Consider the following 12,526-nt stretch of genomic DNA (forward strand, 5'->3'; position numbering starts at 1 on the left):
ATTCTTGTCCTTCATTGGCTTTTCTGTCTGCTGTAACTTGTTGGAGAGCTTCTCGGTGATCATAAACAGTTCTCACCAGATTCCTTGTCCTGCTGCTTCTTCAGCTGTTTAGCCAGTTTGTCAATGTGATCCTGTTTATCTTTCCTGATGCTTTCTTAACATCTTTATCTGTTGCTGTGTAGTGAGTTTTTGCTTTCACTGTTCTTGTCCAGCTTGTGTTCAGTGCCACTTTCTTTTCCTTTTACACATCCAGTTTCCTCATGGTATCAACAGAAATCCACTCTTTGTGTTGAGCCTTTCCTCTTCCAACAACTTCTTTACATGTGTCTCGCCACATTTACTTCATGTGCTAGCTGCCATTGTGTCTCGATGTTTGTATCATCATTTTCTAGCTGGTCTTTTAGTGGCTGGAATCTATTGGACAGGCTGAGGTTGAATGCTGTGACCTCACTTCCTTTGTCTTTAGGACACTCACGTTATACCTTGTCCTCCTGTTTGTTGTGTTGTTAAACTTCTTGAGGTGTAGCCTTACTGCTGTCATCAGAAGATTGTGGTCTGATGAAATGTCTGCTCCCCTCATCACCCTGACATCTTTTCATGCTCTTTAAAATTTCTTGTTGATGCAAATATGGTTGATCTGATTTCTCTCTGACATGGTCAGAAAATTTCAATATCGCCTTGTAGATACGTTTATGAGTAGATGCTTCCTCTTATTACAATATGGTTAAGGGGGCATAATTTTGAAAATCGCTCGCCATTCTCTTTCAGGCTGCCCAGTACTTGTGTGCCAATGACCTCATAATAGTGAGGATCATCAGCTCCAACCTTTGATTTGAAGTTGCCCATCAGTATTGTCATATCTTTCTTCCCTGCTTTATTTAAGACTGCCTGTAGTTGTTAGTTAAAGGTGCCTTTCTTTTTGTCATCAGTGTCATTGATAGGGGCATAACACTGGATGATGTTCAATTTGATCTTGCTTTTCTTGTTGTTGTACTTAGCTGTTCTTATCCAGGAGTTGACAGGTTTGGTCAGAATCACAAAGGAGGGTCACAATCTCAAAAAGTCTGCATCTACTCTACACCAGGATTCTTTCATAGAAATATCATAAATTGCATCTTAGTTTTAAATGCTGATATAAGATTTTGTTCTCTTTATATAACCCAATATTCCTATGTTTAACTTTGCACCCTCACTTTGGTCCTGCATTGGGGTGAGGAAGGGAGTGTCAATGTTTGAAAAATTTAGAATAATCATGATACAAAGAATATTTGTTGTAAATATTGAAATTTGTAATGCACTGAGCAGATTTTTGTTGAAATTACTAGTAACTTCCCTGCGTGTATAAAAGTGTGAAATATTTGAATGCTAAATCAAAGCACATGATTAAGATAGAAACAAACTGTAATTGGTTACTCTGTGTATAATTAAAAGGAATATTCTAAAACCTTATTTCTGGCACTGCATGATAATCTATATAAAAGTTACATTTTCCCTCTCTTCTTTGCCCATGATGTTCTTTATTCTTTCTGCAGATCTCTTAAAATTACATGTAGTATGAAATAGAACAATTAGAAGTTTATTCAGATATTTTACTCTCCTACATGAGCCATTGATTAATTACCACGTGCGAAAAGTCATACTGAATTTTGTTTTATGTTTCTGACTTGAAATTCATGTACCAGCTTTCTTTTTTCACACAATGTTTTGTGCAATATATTTAACACTGTCTGTCATTATGACAAACGGTGACTGATTTCAGAAAAACACAGCTCACACATTTTGTCTCGCTATAGCATTCAAATTTTAAAGGAGAAGCCTAAATTTCTATTTTTCAGGTTTATTCACTTATTTTGAACAAAATAAACAATAAAATTTAAAAAAACATTTGCTCCTTCCATGATTTATTATTCACTAATTGCACAGACAATGTTGACATTTGCTGGTACCAGCAGCATTGTGATATATGTAAACAGTGTAGACAGAAACTTCAGTTACTGTCTCTCGCTGGACAGCTAGGCTGATCCCACACCATAATACATGTACTGAATGAAAATGCTTTATCACTCCAGGAGAATTTTTTGTATAGTTTAATCATAAGACACAGAATTTTTATTGTTGGTTCTGGTTGAACCACTAAGTGGTTGAAGAGAACAAAGGTGGCTCTTATCAGCGCACTGACCCATAAAGCCATTGTAATAAACAACAGTAAAACGTATTCATGTTCAGAACATGGAAAAAAATCTCATGCACATAGGTAACATCATGCATTGACAGTTACAACATTTGCAGTATAGTGTCACAGTGTTTCTGATGTTTTCTTCTTTTTTTATGCATGCTTAATTTTGAAAGGGGGATAACTCTTACATATTTACAACATATTTTCATGGCCTTCTGTCTATTCATTCCATCGGATTGGAGAATACCAGTAGAACTCAGGATCTTTCCTGGGAACATTCACAAATTATCTTTTACCACATCAAGCTGAAAAAAAAGTAATTACATGAAAATACACTGGTATGGTTTATTTCTTTACTCTAGAGGAGCAAATACATCTTTACTTTAAACAAATTTTTTTTTTTTAAATTATTAGAAAAGATATGACTATGAGCATACCTCTGAATTTTTTGTATAGTGTGATCATGTGTCCTGGCTTTGAGCATATTTGTCTTTCCATACAAACATCTTGTCCCCGCTTGCTGTCAGCAGACATGTTTGCTCGGGATGATGGGATAAGGAGTGAATGGCTCTGCTTGTACCATGATTCAGTTTGTGAACTATTTTGGCCTGCAAACAGTCAAAATTTACTAATTTACATTCGCATGCTAATTTTGAAAAGAGATCTAAAGTAATCTAATTTGCATCATGTTGATGTAACTCCACTCAGGTCACTGCTCAGAGTCAGACAGAAGAAACTACGTACAAGGAGAGAGTTCTACTTCTTCTTTGATCACTGAGCCAAATTATTTTGCTGTTAAGCTTTTGCTAAGAAGAAAATTCGCAGACTGAATAAAAGCATAAATATGCTACAAATGAACACATTGGTTGTACCTCCACAAGGTCCCAGTAGTACACAAGTCCATCCTCAGACCCACTGATCACATGTGTGTCTTCACAATTAAGAGCACTGTCTATCTTATAATCATGATTCTTGTGGCCTGTGAACCTAGCAAAAAAATTCAAATGCACATACATGAAAACAGTATTCCATTAAACCAAAAAGGCAAACAGCAATGAGGTGGTACAATCATTACATTGTTCCAATTTGGGGGGGGGGGGGGGGTGTCTCCAAAAATCTGTATTTTATTATTATTATAATACATTATAAGTACTGTGACAATTAAAGGTCGGGCTCAGAATGTATCAAGCTATTACGTAAACCGGACTTTATCGTTATGTATAATGATAGCTCCCGAGGGTAGTTCGGGTGCGCTTTAGTATATAAGCCGCTGCTTAGCTGATAGTCGACAGTTTTGCAGTGGAAGCTCCAAGTGGGAAGATCGAAGCAGAAGCGGTGCTGTTTATAAAGTTACCCTGGTTGTATTAAGTATATGGTGTCTAGTATACTGGTTAATATGGGAATTGTATTTAGTTAAATTAATTATATTATTTCCACAATTTCTATTGAGATCTATCTGTGTACAGGACAGATCTCTGGATCGGGACACATCCAAGACCCGTACTCGCATAGGACAGGTTCCTACGGATACATACCTGCACGGACACGTACCCAGTCGCCCAAATTACATTTATTTGCTTTATAAATTAAGGATAGATAATCCTAAGACTAAATATATGTATATAGTATATACTGACTCGTACTTTTTTAGTAATTACTGCTTGATCGGTTTTTATATACATATATATAAATATACAATCATTTTCTTAAATCATTGTCTTGATTACGGATCTACCCAAATCTACGGACCCAAACACGTTACAGTACCAAATTGTGTAAATATAATACAACAAACATTAAATTTCAAGTAATTGTATTGAAAACATATTTTTTCAAAGAAATTATTTTGGATTCATTTCAGTATGTGTTATTATGGAATTTAACAATCTATAACCTCTTCTTACTCATTAAGCATTTCTCCAGTTTCTTTGTCCATCAGTTTTATTGAATCATCCAAGGTGCTTGCTAAGACACATTGTCCATCCTTTGTAAAGCTTACAGATGACACTGCCTCTAAATAAAAATCACCAAATGTTCTATAAATACACTAAAATCTTTAGCCTAAGTTGTTAATATTGTCCTTATGAAGTCAAATTGTAAGTGCAGTGTAAACTGTAAATATCGATGAGGATGTTACTGATGCAGAATCATGACTATTAAGTATCTTACTCCCTATGAAGTCAGCATGCATCCTCCCTGTCCGGAGATCGTATCTCCTGAAGTAGCCATCAGCGGAGCCTGTCAGGATCTCATGGTCAGACACCTGAATGGAGGTAACACTGTCCTTGGCTTCATCCAAAATCTAAACAAAATACACATACTTCTTTATACTAATCAATCATGCATGATATATACATGTTTTTAATACAAGCAATTAATGTAATTCAAATGTAGAAAACAATTTCATTTAACTGTGTCCAAAGTATTAAATTATGAATTATAAATTATTTATTCTTTGATCAATTGAACTTTCCCCAAAAATGTCATGTAAAATTGGCAGGTACCTGGAGGGGTTCAAGCTTCCTACTTTTACAGTCCCAAATTCTAACTGAGTTGTCAGTGGATCCTGATAATATCACAGAGGAATCTTCATTGTATTTCACACAATTCACAGTCCCTGCATGTCCTCTGTACTTTCGAAGTATTTTACCTGTTCCAACATCAGTTGCACACACATATTTGTCCATACCACAGGAGCAGATTTGGCTGTTGTCACAAGAGGCCTGGGCATCAAGGACTTCATAGGCATGGACTTGGTAATTCTTTAACAGAAGGTTTCTGTGGGGATTCCACAGCTTTATTGATTTATCGCTTCCACATGTTAAACAGTAGTTTCCATCACCTGTAGATTATGATATATCCTATGAAAACTGTGTATGTTTTATCAGAGACATAAATAACATTTATTTGTTATTTATGTCTCTGGTTTTATCAACAAGATCAAAGACTTAGGTATAAAAAAATAAACAATTTCTACTCCTAAGAAGTCAGTCCTATTTGGTGCATTTAGAAAAATACAACAACTAACAAAGTGGAAAACTCTCTCAAACTCTCTCTCTCTCTCTCTCTCTCTCTCTCTCTCTCAGACCCAATAGCTTATGACATTGACAGTCATTCATTGTAATTTTCCCCCAGGCCTATGGTAAACTTACAGTTAAATCTAACTGCTCGCAAGGCTCCTTGTTTGCATGAAATTTCATAAATCAATTTTTCTGGAAGCATATTCACAACGATTTCTAAACCAGAAACTTGATTTGCTACATTGAAAAGAAAACCGAAAACTTCCGTAATTTTTCTATTGTTATTTTTTATTTTTAATAAACTCTCTAGTTTTTAAAACGTAACTTTTATTAAACCTATGTAAAAATCGATATTTACATTTTTGTTTCTTATGAAAATAAGCAGTAGGCCTATTAAAGTTTTTAAAAAAATGAATATCCGAATTTTTATAATCCCGTCTTGGTCTAGAAATTACATACCAGAGAGAATAATGGCGGCGTCCAAAGACTTCTACTTGCGGTATTATGTTGGTCACAAAGGGAAATTTGGCCACGAATTCTTGGAGTTTGAATTTCGCCCAGATGGTATGTTTTACGTATCATAATGTGTCAGGAAAATCAATTGTTAGAAGTGTTTAATTGATATAGAATATCGGCATTATATCCACTGCTATACACTGTAGCCGGCGTGCACGACGCCAGGATCTATATAAGAATTTGAAAAAAAAGTATTGAATCATTCAGCATACATTGCTATAAGGTAAATTTTTCACAACGTTTAAATAAAAAAAAAGTCGATGTAAGCACCTTACATTATTTTAGGACTTGTTCATACCACAGGGACTCGTCACAAACTTTTTTTCTTCTTGCTGACCACCCCTATGCTATAAAATTGTCAAATGTATATTTTATTGTATAGGGGTGGTCACATAGTAAGAGGACAAAAAGTTCGTGATGAGCCCCTGTGTTTATACGTGACAAAATGACATTCAAATTTTTGTATAGACCCAAGGGCTTCTGTAGAATAAAAGCACCATTAAAAAAGTAAGTACCTCAGAAGAAAAAAAAACGAGGGAGAACGCCATTGAGAATACTACCTGACTTCGTCAGCTAATTCCTCATTAAAATTGTTTTCCTACCATATGCGTCAATTTTGTTTTGTGTTCAATGGTTTAGCGTTTTTTCTTTGATGTTTGTTGACTGGAAAAAATACATCGCAAAACTTTCTGACGCTCAGTGGCTCTGCCAAAAGGTTTTGCAATCTATTCTATCCATGCTCTCAGGTCATTATGTAACTATAACCATGATAACAAAAATATCACCTTCTTTTTTAAATTCATTTTAATGTCTACAGTATCAAACTTGTTGATTCCTTGTGTTAACATTCAAAACTCCTTTGCTTCACGTGAAAGTACAGTACATGAGGTATCTGTGGCTCTGTTGGTTTCATGGTGTTTTTTTTTCTTCACAAGCCTCTTTGTATAGACCATAGATATTCAAGTGCCTATTTGATAATTTTAGTCTCCTTCAGTGTATATATCAGCTAGAATTTGGCACTACATGATGACACTTTCACAGAATTTGATCCAGTGTTTCATAATTCATGTCTGGGAATCCTGCTCTATCATAACAATTAAAAATAACAATTTCTTGAACACTTACAAAAACTAGGAGGACAAATCTGTTTTCTGTCATGCTTTTTTACCCCCCCCCCCCCCATTCATATTTGTATCAAACTGAAATGTCAAAGCTACTTTGGAGAGATCATCTTGGCAAGGGTATTTGGAAATGGGCCTCTCTATCAAAAATGTCCTCGCCAATCTAAATCTTAGCAATTTATTTCATTTTATTATAAACTGAAACTTAATTACCGGTAGCTTAAATGCATGACTTCTCCGGATTATGACTTATAAAAAGTGTGAAATATACATGTATACCTTTTATCTTGTAGGAAAATTACGATATGCCAACAACTCAAATTACAAGAATGATACAATGATCAGAAAAGAGGTGAGTAATTTCTTAAATGATATGTCTAAATTGTGGTAGACGGACGTCTCGGCCCAACGACTCCTCGGCCCAGGGCGGTTGACACCTCGGCCCAGACGGGTCGGCCCAAAACTATTGACTCCTCGGCCCATGAACAAGACACCTCGGCCCACAGAAATTTTCAGTTACAAATATGTACAAGACACCTCAGCCCAAAGAAACTTTCGTTAGCATTTTAAATTATAAACAGGGGCGGGTAATTACTGTATCTATTCATTTATGTCGTTAATATTTTGCTGCTTCATTAATTTTCATTTCGTATGAACGTCCCATAATTAATTGCTCCTAATTAAACCCCCATTGACACCCGTGACACGCGTTTGAGACTCCAAAGGAGTGTGCCGTATCCTCTTGTTTGTTTATCTATGGCCACTTAATTGTCGTCATTTTTATAATTTTACTTTCTTGTTTGCTTAAGGTCAGACGACACGTTCCTCGAGAATCTTTTTTGTATCTCCTCGTAATAAAGAGTTCCAACAAAAATTTTTTATTTTATAATTACTTTTAAAATGATCAAAATTTACTTGTATTTGGTTATATGCCTAGATGGTCAAGTGGTTAAAACCGTGGCCGCTCACTTCCAGTAGCGTATAGGTTCTAGAGGTCGTGAGTTCAAAGCCCCGCCCCGGCGGAAATATAGTTCTATTTTAGAGAATTTAGCTTTGCTGTAGATGTATTTATTTTCATATCAGCAATTCAAGTGTATCTTCAAGAAGATTATATAGGAAATTGCATATTCTAGTATTTTGCAGAAATGCCTGGTAAGGTACCCTAATTTTTTGCAAGAAAGCTTGTCAAAGTAGGTGTAAACCATTAACAAATTCCTGGAAAAAGTTATCTAAAATTGAGGAACGTGTCGTCTGACCTTAACAATTAGCACTAAATGGTCTCGTTTTTTCTAATAATTCAACTTCTTTTACAAGTATTTGATATGTAAAACTTAATACGTTTAACATATTTTAATGTGAGTGTGTGTGTATATATCATATACATATACATATAGTTATATGACACAAGTTCTTGCATCTTACGAGGTCTTTACCATTAGAATGGAAATTTTTTTAAAAAAAACTTACAACTGTTCAATAATTTTTTTTATTACAAATTAAATATATCATATAATCTATTTTCAATAAAATAAAAATAAAACATGAAAATCATTGAAATTTTATTTAATTCTGCTTGAGCCGAGATGTCTTTTGCTTGAGCCGTGGTGTCTCAAAATTTGGGCCGACCCATCTTGGCCGAGGAGTCGTGGGGCCGAGGTGTCGTTGGGCCGAGGTGTCATTGGGCCGAGGTGTCTGACATTCTAAATTGTATATCTATTAAAGATTACAAATGAAATTTTTAAACTACTGTTACTACAGTTTAGACATTTTTATATAACAGTTTTATTGACATTTAAGAATATCAGGAGTGATTCTTAAATATTTGACTGAAAAACCTAATTTTATTTTATGTTCAAAGAAACTTTGAATTAATTTTGACATTTTTCAGCTAAGATATATCTAGCATTATATTAATTTGTTCATTTTTTGTTAGAATTCATTGGTCAATGGTCATGGATATTTTGTCTCTTTGCTTAATTCTTTATAGGTACTTATGCACGGATGAGGAAATATGTGTATTCCAGTACTTTTTTTTCATCAAATTGGATTTAATATTAAGAAGCTTAGTCATAGCATAATTGGTCAGAGAATTGGTAATCTATGCCATTGTTGTCTCTTTCAATACTCTAGGCCTACGTACACAAGTCTGTAATGGAAGAGCTAAAGAGAATCATTGAGGACTCAGAAATCATCCAGGAAGATGATGCGTTATGGCCACCCCATGACAGAGTTGGTCGTCAGGTTGGTTTGAAATTGTACTGTATTTTACTCTTATCAATTCAGTCGTTGAATTCAACAAACAAATCCATTAAATTAATGAAGTAAGGATTCAAAATATTTTTCATTATTTCAAAGCACTCTATTAAAAAAGAACCCAGAATTTTTCAAGAACACCTACCAGACACCTACTATATGTGACATTGACAATCTTTTTCCATACATGTTCTTGTATCATAGAATTAAACAAAATCTAAGTAGCTTTTTATTTTTATAAGTATGTTAATAATCCGCAGTGTTATATTTTGTTCTATATTATTCAACTTTCTTTGAAAACAAATACCGTATTATAATATCATTAAAATTAGCAGTGTTTTATTTTTTGTGGGTACCTATCATCAACAAGCTTAATGTTTTATTAAATTGTGAAAAATTGTCTTTACAGTTTGACTTTAGATACTGTAAAATCGGTGTTCAGTATAAATCTTTAAAAACAGTGTTGTTGATAAATCGGCTCCCATGACTTCATATGATGTTTATTTAAGATATCAAAAGAACATTGAGTAACCTCCCTTTACTTATATTTGCAGGAGCTTGAGATTGTAATTGGAGATGAACATATTTCTTTCACAACATCTAAAATTGGATCACTAGTGGATGTCAACCAAAGCAAGTAAGTACACCAAGCATGAAAATGAAAAAAAGTTATGTCCAGTGGCGTTGGAAGCAAATTGAAATGGGGGCTAGATGTCTGAAAAAATCTTGACAAGCAAAAAAACCGTGATGTCAGTAGATTAACTTTTAAATATAGTTTTTTTTAGCTTTTTTAATGGTTTGACTCTAATATTATGTATGGTTGCTATTAAATAAAGAAAAAAATATAGTATATGTGAATGGATAAAATCATCAAATTTTGTTGCATACAAACCTACTGTAAAGATCATAAAGATTAAGAAAATCTAAATGTAGATCCAACATATTTAGATAGTATAAGTGTGTGAAACAAAAGATGCAGCAAGAGTTTTAAAATGCTGTGTAATGAACTGTTATGTTCTGTATAAAACTGTTAAGATATTTTTCTTCTGTCAGGGACCCAGAAGGACTGCGGACCTTCTACTATCTGGTCCAGGATCTGAAATGTTTGGTGTTCTCCCTGATTGGGCTTCACTTCAAGATCAAGCCAATCTAGCCCTTGCCATCAGGATCAACAACATACAACATAGCAGCAGATTTCTCTCCGTTTTATCATGTCACTGTAGATTTCATTTTGATTCTTTTATTTCATTAAACATTTACATGTATTTTCGCCTTTTATTATTCTTTACCATGTGCAACATTTTACTTGAACTTCAATCACAGGCAGTTGAAGTCTATTTAATGGCTGACAATTTTTTTTATTGAAAATGATTCCAACTGTTATTTCATTCGCATTTAAAACAAAAAATTGTAAGATTTTTTTACACTCGAATATGTTGTCATTTTGAAATGTTGTAACGTGCATTCTTTCCAAATGCCGTTGCTGGTAAATCATAACAAATCTTTATAAAATCATATTTTGTTTCGGCCATTGGGTGTAACTCATAAAAAGTGGATATTTTGGCATTGGGCATACAAATCCAAATATCTAAAGGACCCGTTTCGTGACCTGAAAAAGTAGGCGGGCCCTAATAAAAACGTGTTATTTAAATGGAGAGAGAAGGGTTTAAAATTGATTTATACAAAATGAAATACATGGAAAGTAAAATATATTGAAAATATACTAATTTTGGTATAAATCCACCAGTTTATATTTCGATTACAAAAATACTAATTTAAATCTTTAGGGTAAAGAAGGTGTTTTAAAAATGTTGGTGTACTGGACTATATAGTGGTGTAGATGTAAATAACATGTCTCTGATGTAAGTCATAAACATCTCAGATTGGAGAAGATATTTGGTATGTGTAGATTATAGTATAAATAGAAAGTGTTAACACTTTTATTTTAATGAAATGGAAAGGAATTTTTCATTGCATTTTGTATATTTCTGTAAGAAAAAGATTTATGAAATCGAATAGTATACGAACGAATTATCTACTAAAATGCCACCCAACGCTCCCGAATGTAAACAGTGCACTTCAGAAAAATTCGGTGTAGCGTATTATAACAGTGATACATCTTGTCTACTGTACATAACACAAGGAAACTAAGATTAATTAAAGCAGGCTAAAGAAAGCAAATGGATCCAAACTTGGTTTAAAGTATAAATCAACGCAAAGGTAGGAAAGGACTTAAAAAGTTTCTTTAGAAACTTTCGCTAAATTAGTATCGTTTTCAACCGATGTATCGTACATTCATACCCAGTCAGTTGTTAAAAAAATTTGAACAGGGTTGATACATGTAGAAATACGGCTAATGATTCAATGGGCATATATTTTGTATATTTCAACAACAGTTATACTGTAAGTAGGAATATTGAACATTTTCATTCCATGAAACAAATAGAACCATTATTACAGGAGCTTGGACTTTGGGTAGTTGTGTCAAACAGCAATGTCACGTATGCCTGTCTATTTCATTGCTGCCCACTCAGTGAAAGCTCATTGAAATCAACACGATTTGTCTGGCTTCTGAGCTAAGACTACGCAAGCGGTGCATATTTCACTTGAATCCAGCATCATTTTTAACATGTTTTGACGCAAGAAGTGATAGCTACGTCCTACGGAAAGTCCAAGGCCTTGTAATAATGGTTCTAAGACCATTGTAAGGAGAGACATTTTATATTCTGTATTTTTATAAGGATAAATATATATTAATAGATATAATTGTTTATACATGCCCCAAAGACCATTAATGTGGTACGTGAATAACATCCATACTATTTGGAACAAAATTACTGTCACTGCTAGTTATATGTTATAAAGCTGCAGGTCTGTAGCTCCCGGTCTGAAAAAATTCGGATGGACGACCTGGGAGCTACAGTGCCTCCTATAGTAAAAAACTGCAATTTACGGCGCAAAAAAAATTGCGCTAGTTTTGGACTGATTAATCTCATTTCCGAACATATTCTGTACAAATATTTGATTCCAAAAAATCCCTCGGACAATTTACTACAGATATCGTCACTTCACTTGCCTCTGATATTCTGATATCCGAGGTCGGTTTGTACGTTTCAAAAAAAGTCTGAGGCAAGTAAAGTAACAATAACAGTAGTAGATTGTCTGAAGAATTTAATGGTACTAATTGTTTTCACAGAATTTGTGTGAAAATAAGGTTAATTAGTTCAAAACTAGCGCAATTTTTTGTGCGCCGTAAATTGCAGTTTTTTACTATGAAAGGCACTGTAGCTCCCAGGTCGTCCATCCGAATTTTTTCAGACCGGGAGCTACAGACCTGCAGCTATATGTTATAATAACAGAATAGGTTTGAGTATTATTTTTAAAAAAATCATATATACAGTATAGATTTAATAATGTAGTCAGTGTCAAAATTGTCTTGT

At 34.1% G+C, this 12,526-nt stretch overlaps 3 protein-coding genes across 10 annotated transcripts in view; 2 read left to right on the forward strand and 1 right to left on the reverse strand.

Moving 5' to 3' along the window:
* Nucleotides 1-1,864: 1,864 nt before the first annotated feature.
* LOC105337941 (WD repeat domain-containing protein 83) lies at nucleotides 1,865-5,454 on the reverse strand. The gene is made up of 7 exons (XM_011442885.4): nucleotides 5,329-5,454; nucleotides 4,681-5,018; nucleotides 4,346-4,478; nucleotides 4,081-4,189; nucleotides 3,049-3,163; nucleotides 2,614-2,784; nucleotides 1,865-2,481 (listed from the first exon to the last, which is right to left on the reverse strand). The coding sequence occupies exons 1-6, from the start codon at nucleotides 5,396-5,398 to the stop codon at nucleotides 2,638-2,640; spliced, it is 912 nt and encodes a 303-aa protein (XP_011441187.3). The 5' UTR covers nucleotides 5,399-5,454; the 3' UTR covers nucleotides 1,865-2,481; nucleotides 2,614-2,637.
* Nucleotides 5,455-5,644: 190 nt separating this feature from the next.
* Nucleotides 5,645-10,351, forward strand: LOC105337940 (protein mago nashi homolog 2). The gene is made up of 5 exons (XM_011442884.4): nucleotides 5,645-5,760; nucleotides 7,127-7,185; nucleotides 8,964-9,074; nucleotides 9,641-9,723; nucleotides 10,140-10,351. Exons 1-5 carry the CDS (start codon nucleotides 5,667-5,669, stop codon nucleotides 10,237-10,239), a joined length of 447 nt encoding a protein of 148 aa, XP_011441186.1. The 5' UTR covers nucleotides 5,645-5,666; the 3' UTR covers nucleotides 10,240-10,351.
* A 774-nt stretch (nucleotides 10,352-11,125) lies between these two features.
* The window catches only part of LOC105337942 (uncharacterized), a 33,251-nt gene continuing 31,850 nt past the window's right edge, over nucleotides 11,126-12,526 (forward strand). For 5 of the 8 annotated variants that reach the window (XM_066065236.1, XM_066065235.1, XM_066065234.1 and 2 more), the window contains exon 1: nucleotides 11,127-11,306. The gene's annotated coding sequence lies outside the window, so the exon portion shown is untranslated. Of the gene's footprint in view, nucleotides 11,307-12,526 lie in introns of all 8 variants that reach the window. The other 3 variants (XM_066065229.1, XM_066065233.1, XM_066065232.1) reach the window with 1 other exon arrangement.

Source organism: Magallana gigas, chromosome 7 (assembly GCF_963853765.1).
Source record: "Magallana gigas chromosome 7, xbMagGiga1.1, whole genome shotgun sequence".
NCBI classification, from domain to species: Eukaryota; Metazoa; Mollusca; class Bivalvia; order Ostreida; family Ostreidae; genus Magallana; species Magallana gigas.

Bases quoted from the DNA above. Each gene is read 5' to 3' on its own strand.
- LOC105337941 (XM_011442885.4), bottom strand. From the start codon at position 5,398: ATGCTTCCAGAAAAATTGATTTATGAAATTTCATGCAAACAAGGAGCC. The intron at 4,479-4,680 runs GTACCTGCCAAT...TATTTTGTTTAG, and splicing joins GGAAGCTTGAACCCCTCCAG to ATTTTGGATGAAGCCAAGGA. The intron at 2,785-3,048 runs GTACAACCAATG...GACTGTTTGCAG, and splicing joins ACTACTGGGACCTTGTGGAG to GCCAAAATAGTTCACAAACT.
- LOC105337940 (XM_011442884.4), top strand. From the start codon at position 5,667: ATGGCGGCGTCCAAAGACTTCTACTTGCGGTATTATGTTGGTCACAAA. The intron at 5,761-7,126 runs GTATGTTTTACG...TTTATCTTGTAG, and splicing joins GTTTGAATTTCGCCCAGATG to GAAAATTACGATATGCCAAC. The intron at 7,186-8,963 runs GTGAGTAATTTC...TCAATACTCTAG, and splicing joins ATACAATGATCAGAAAAGAG to GCCTACGTACACAAGTCTGT.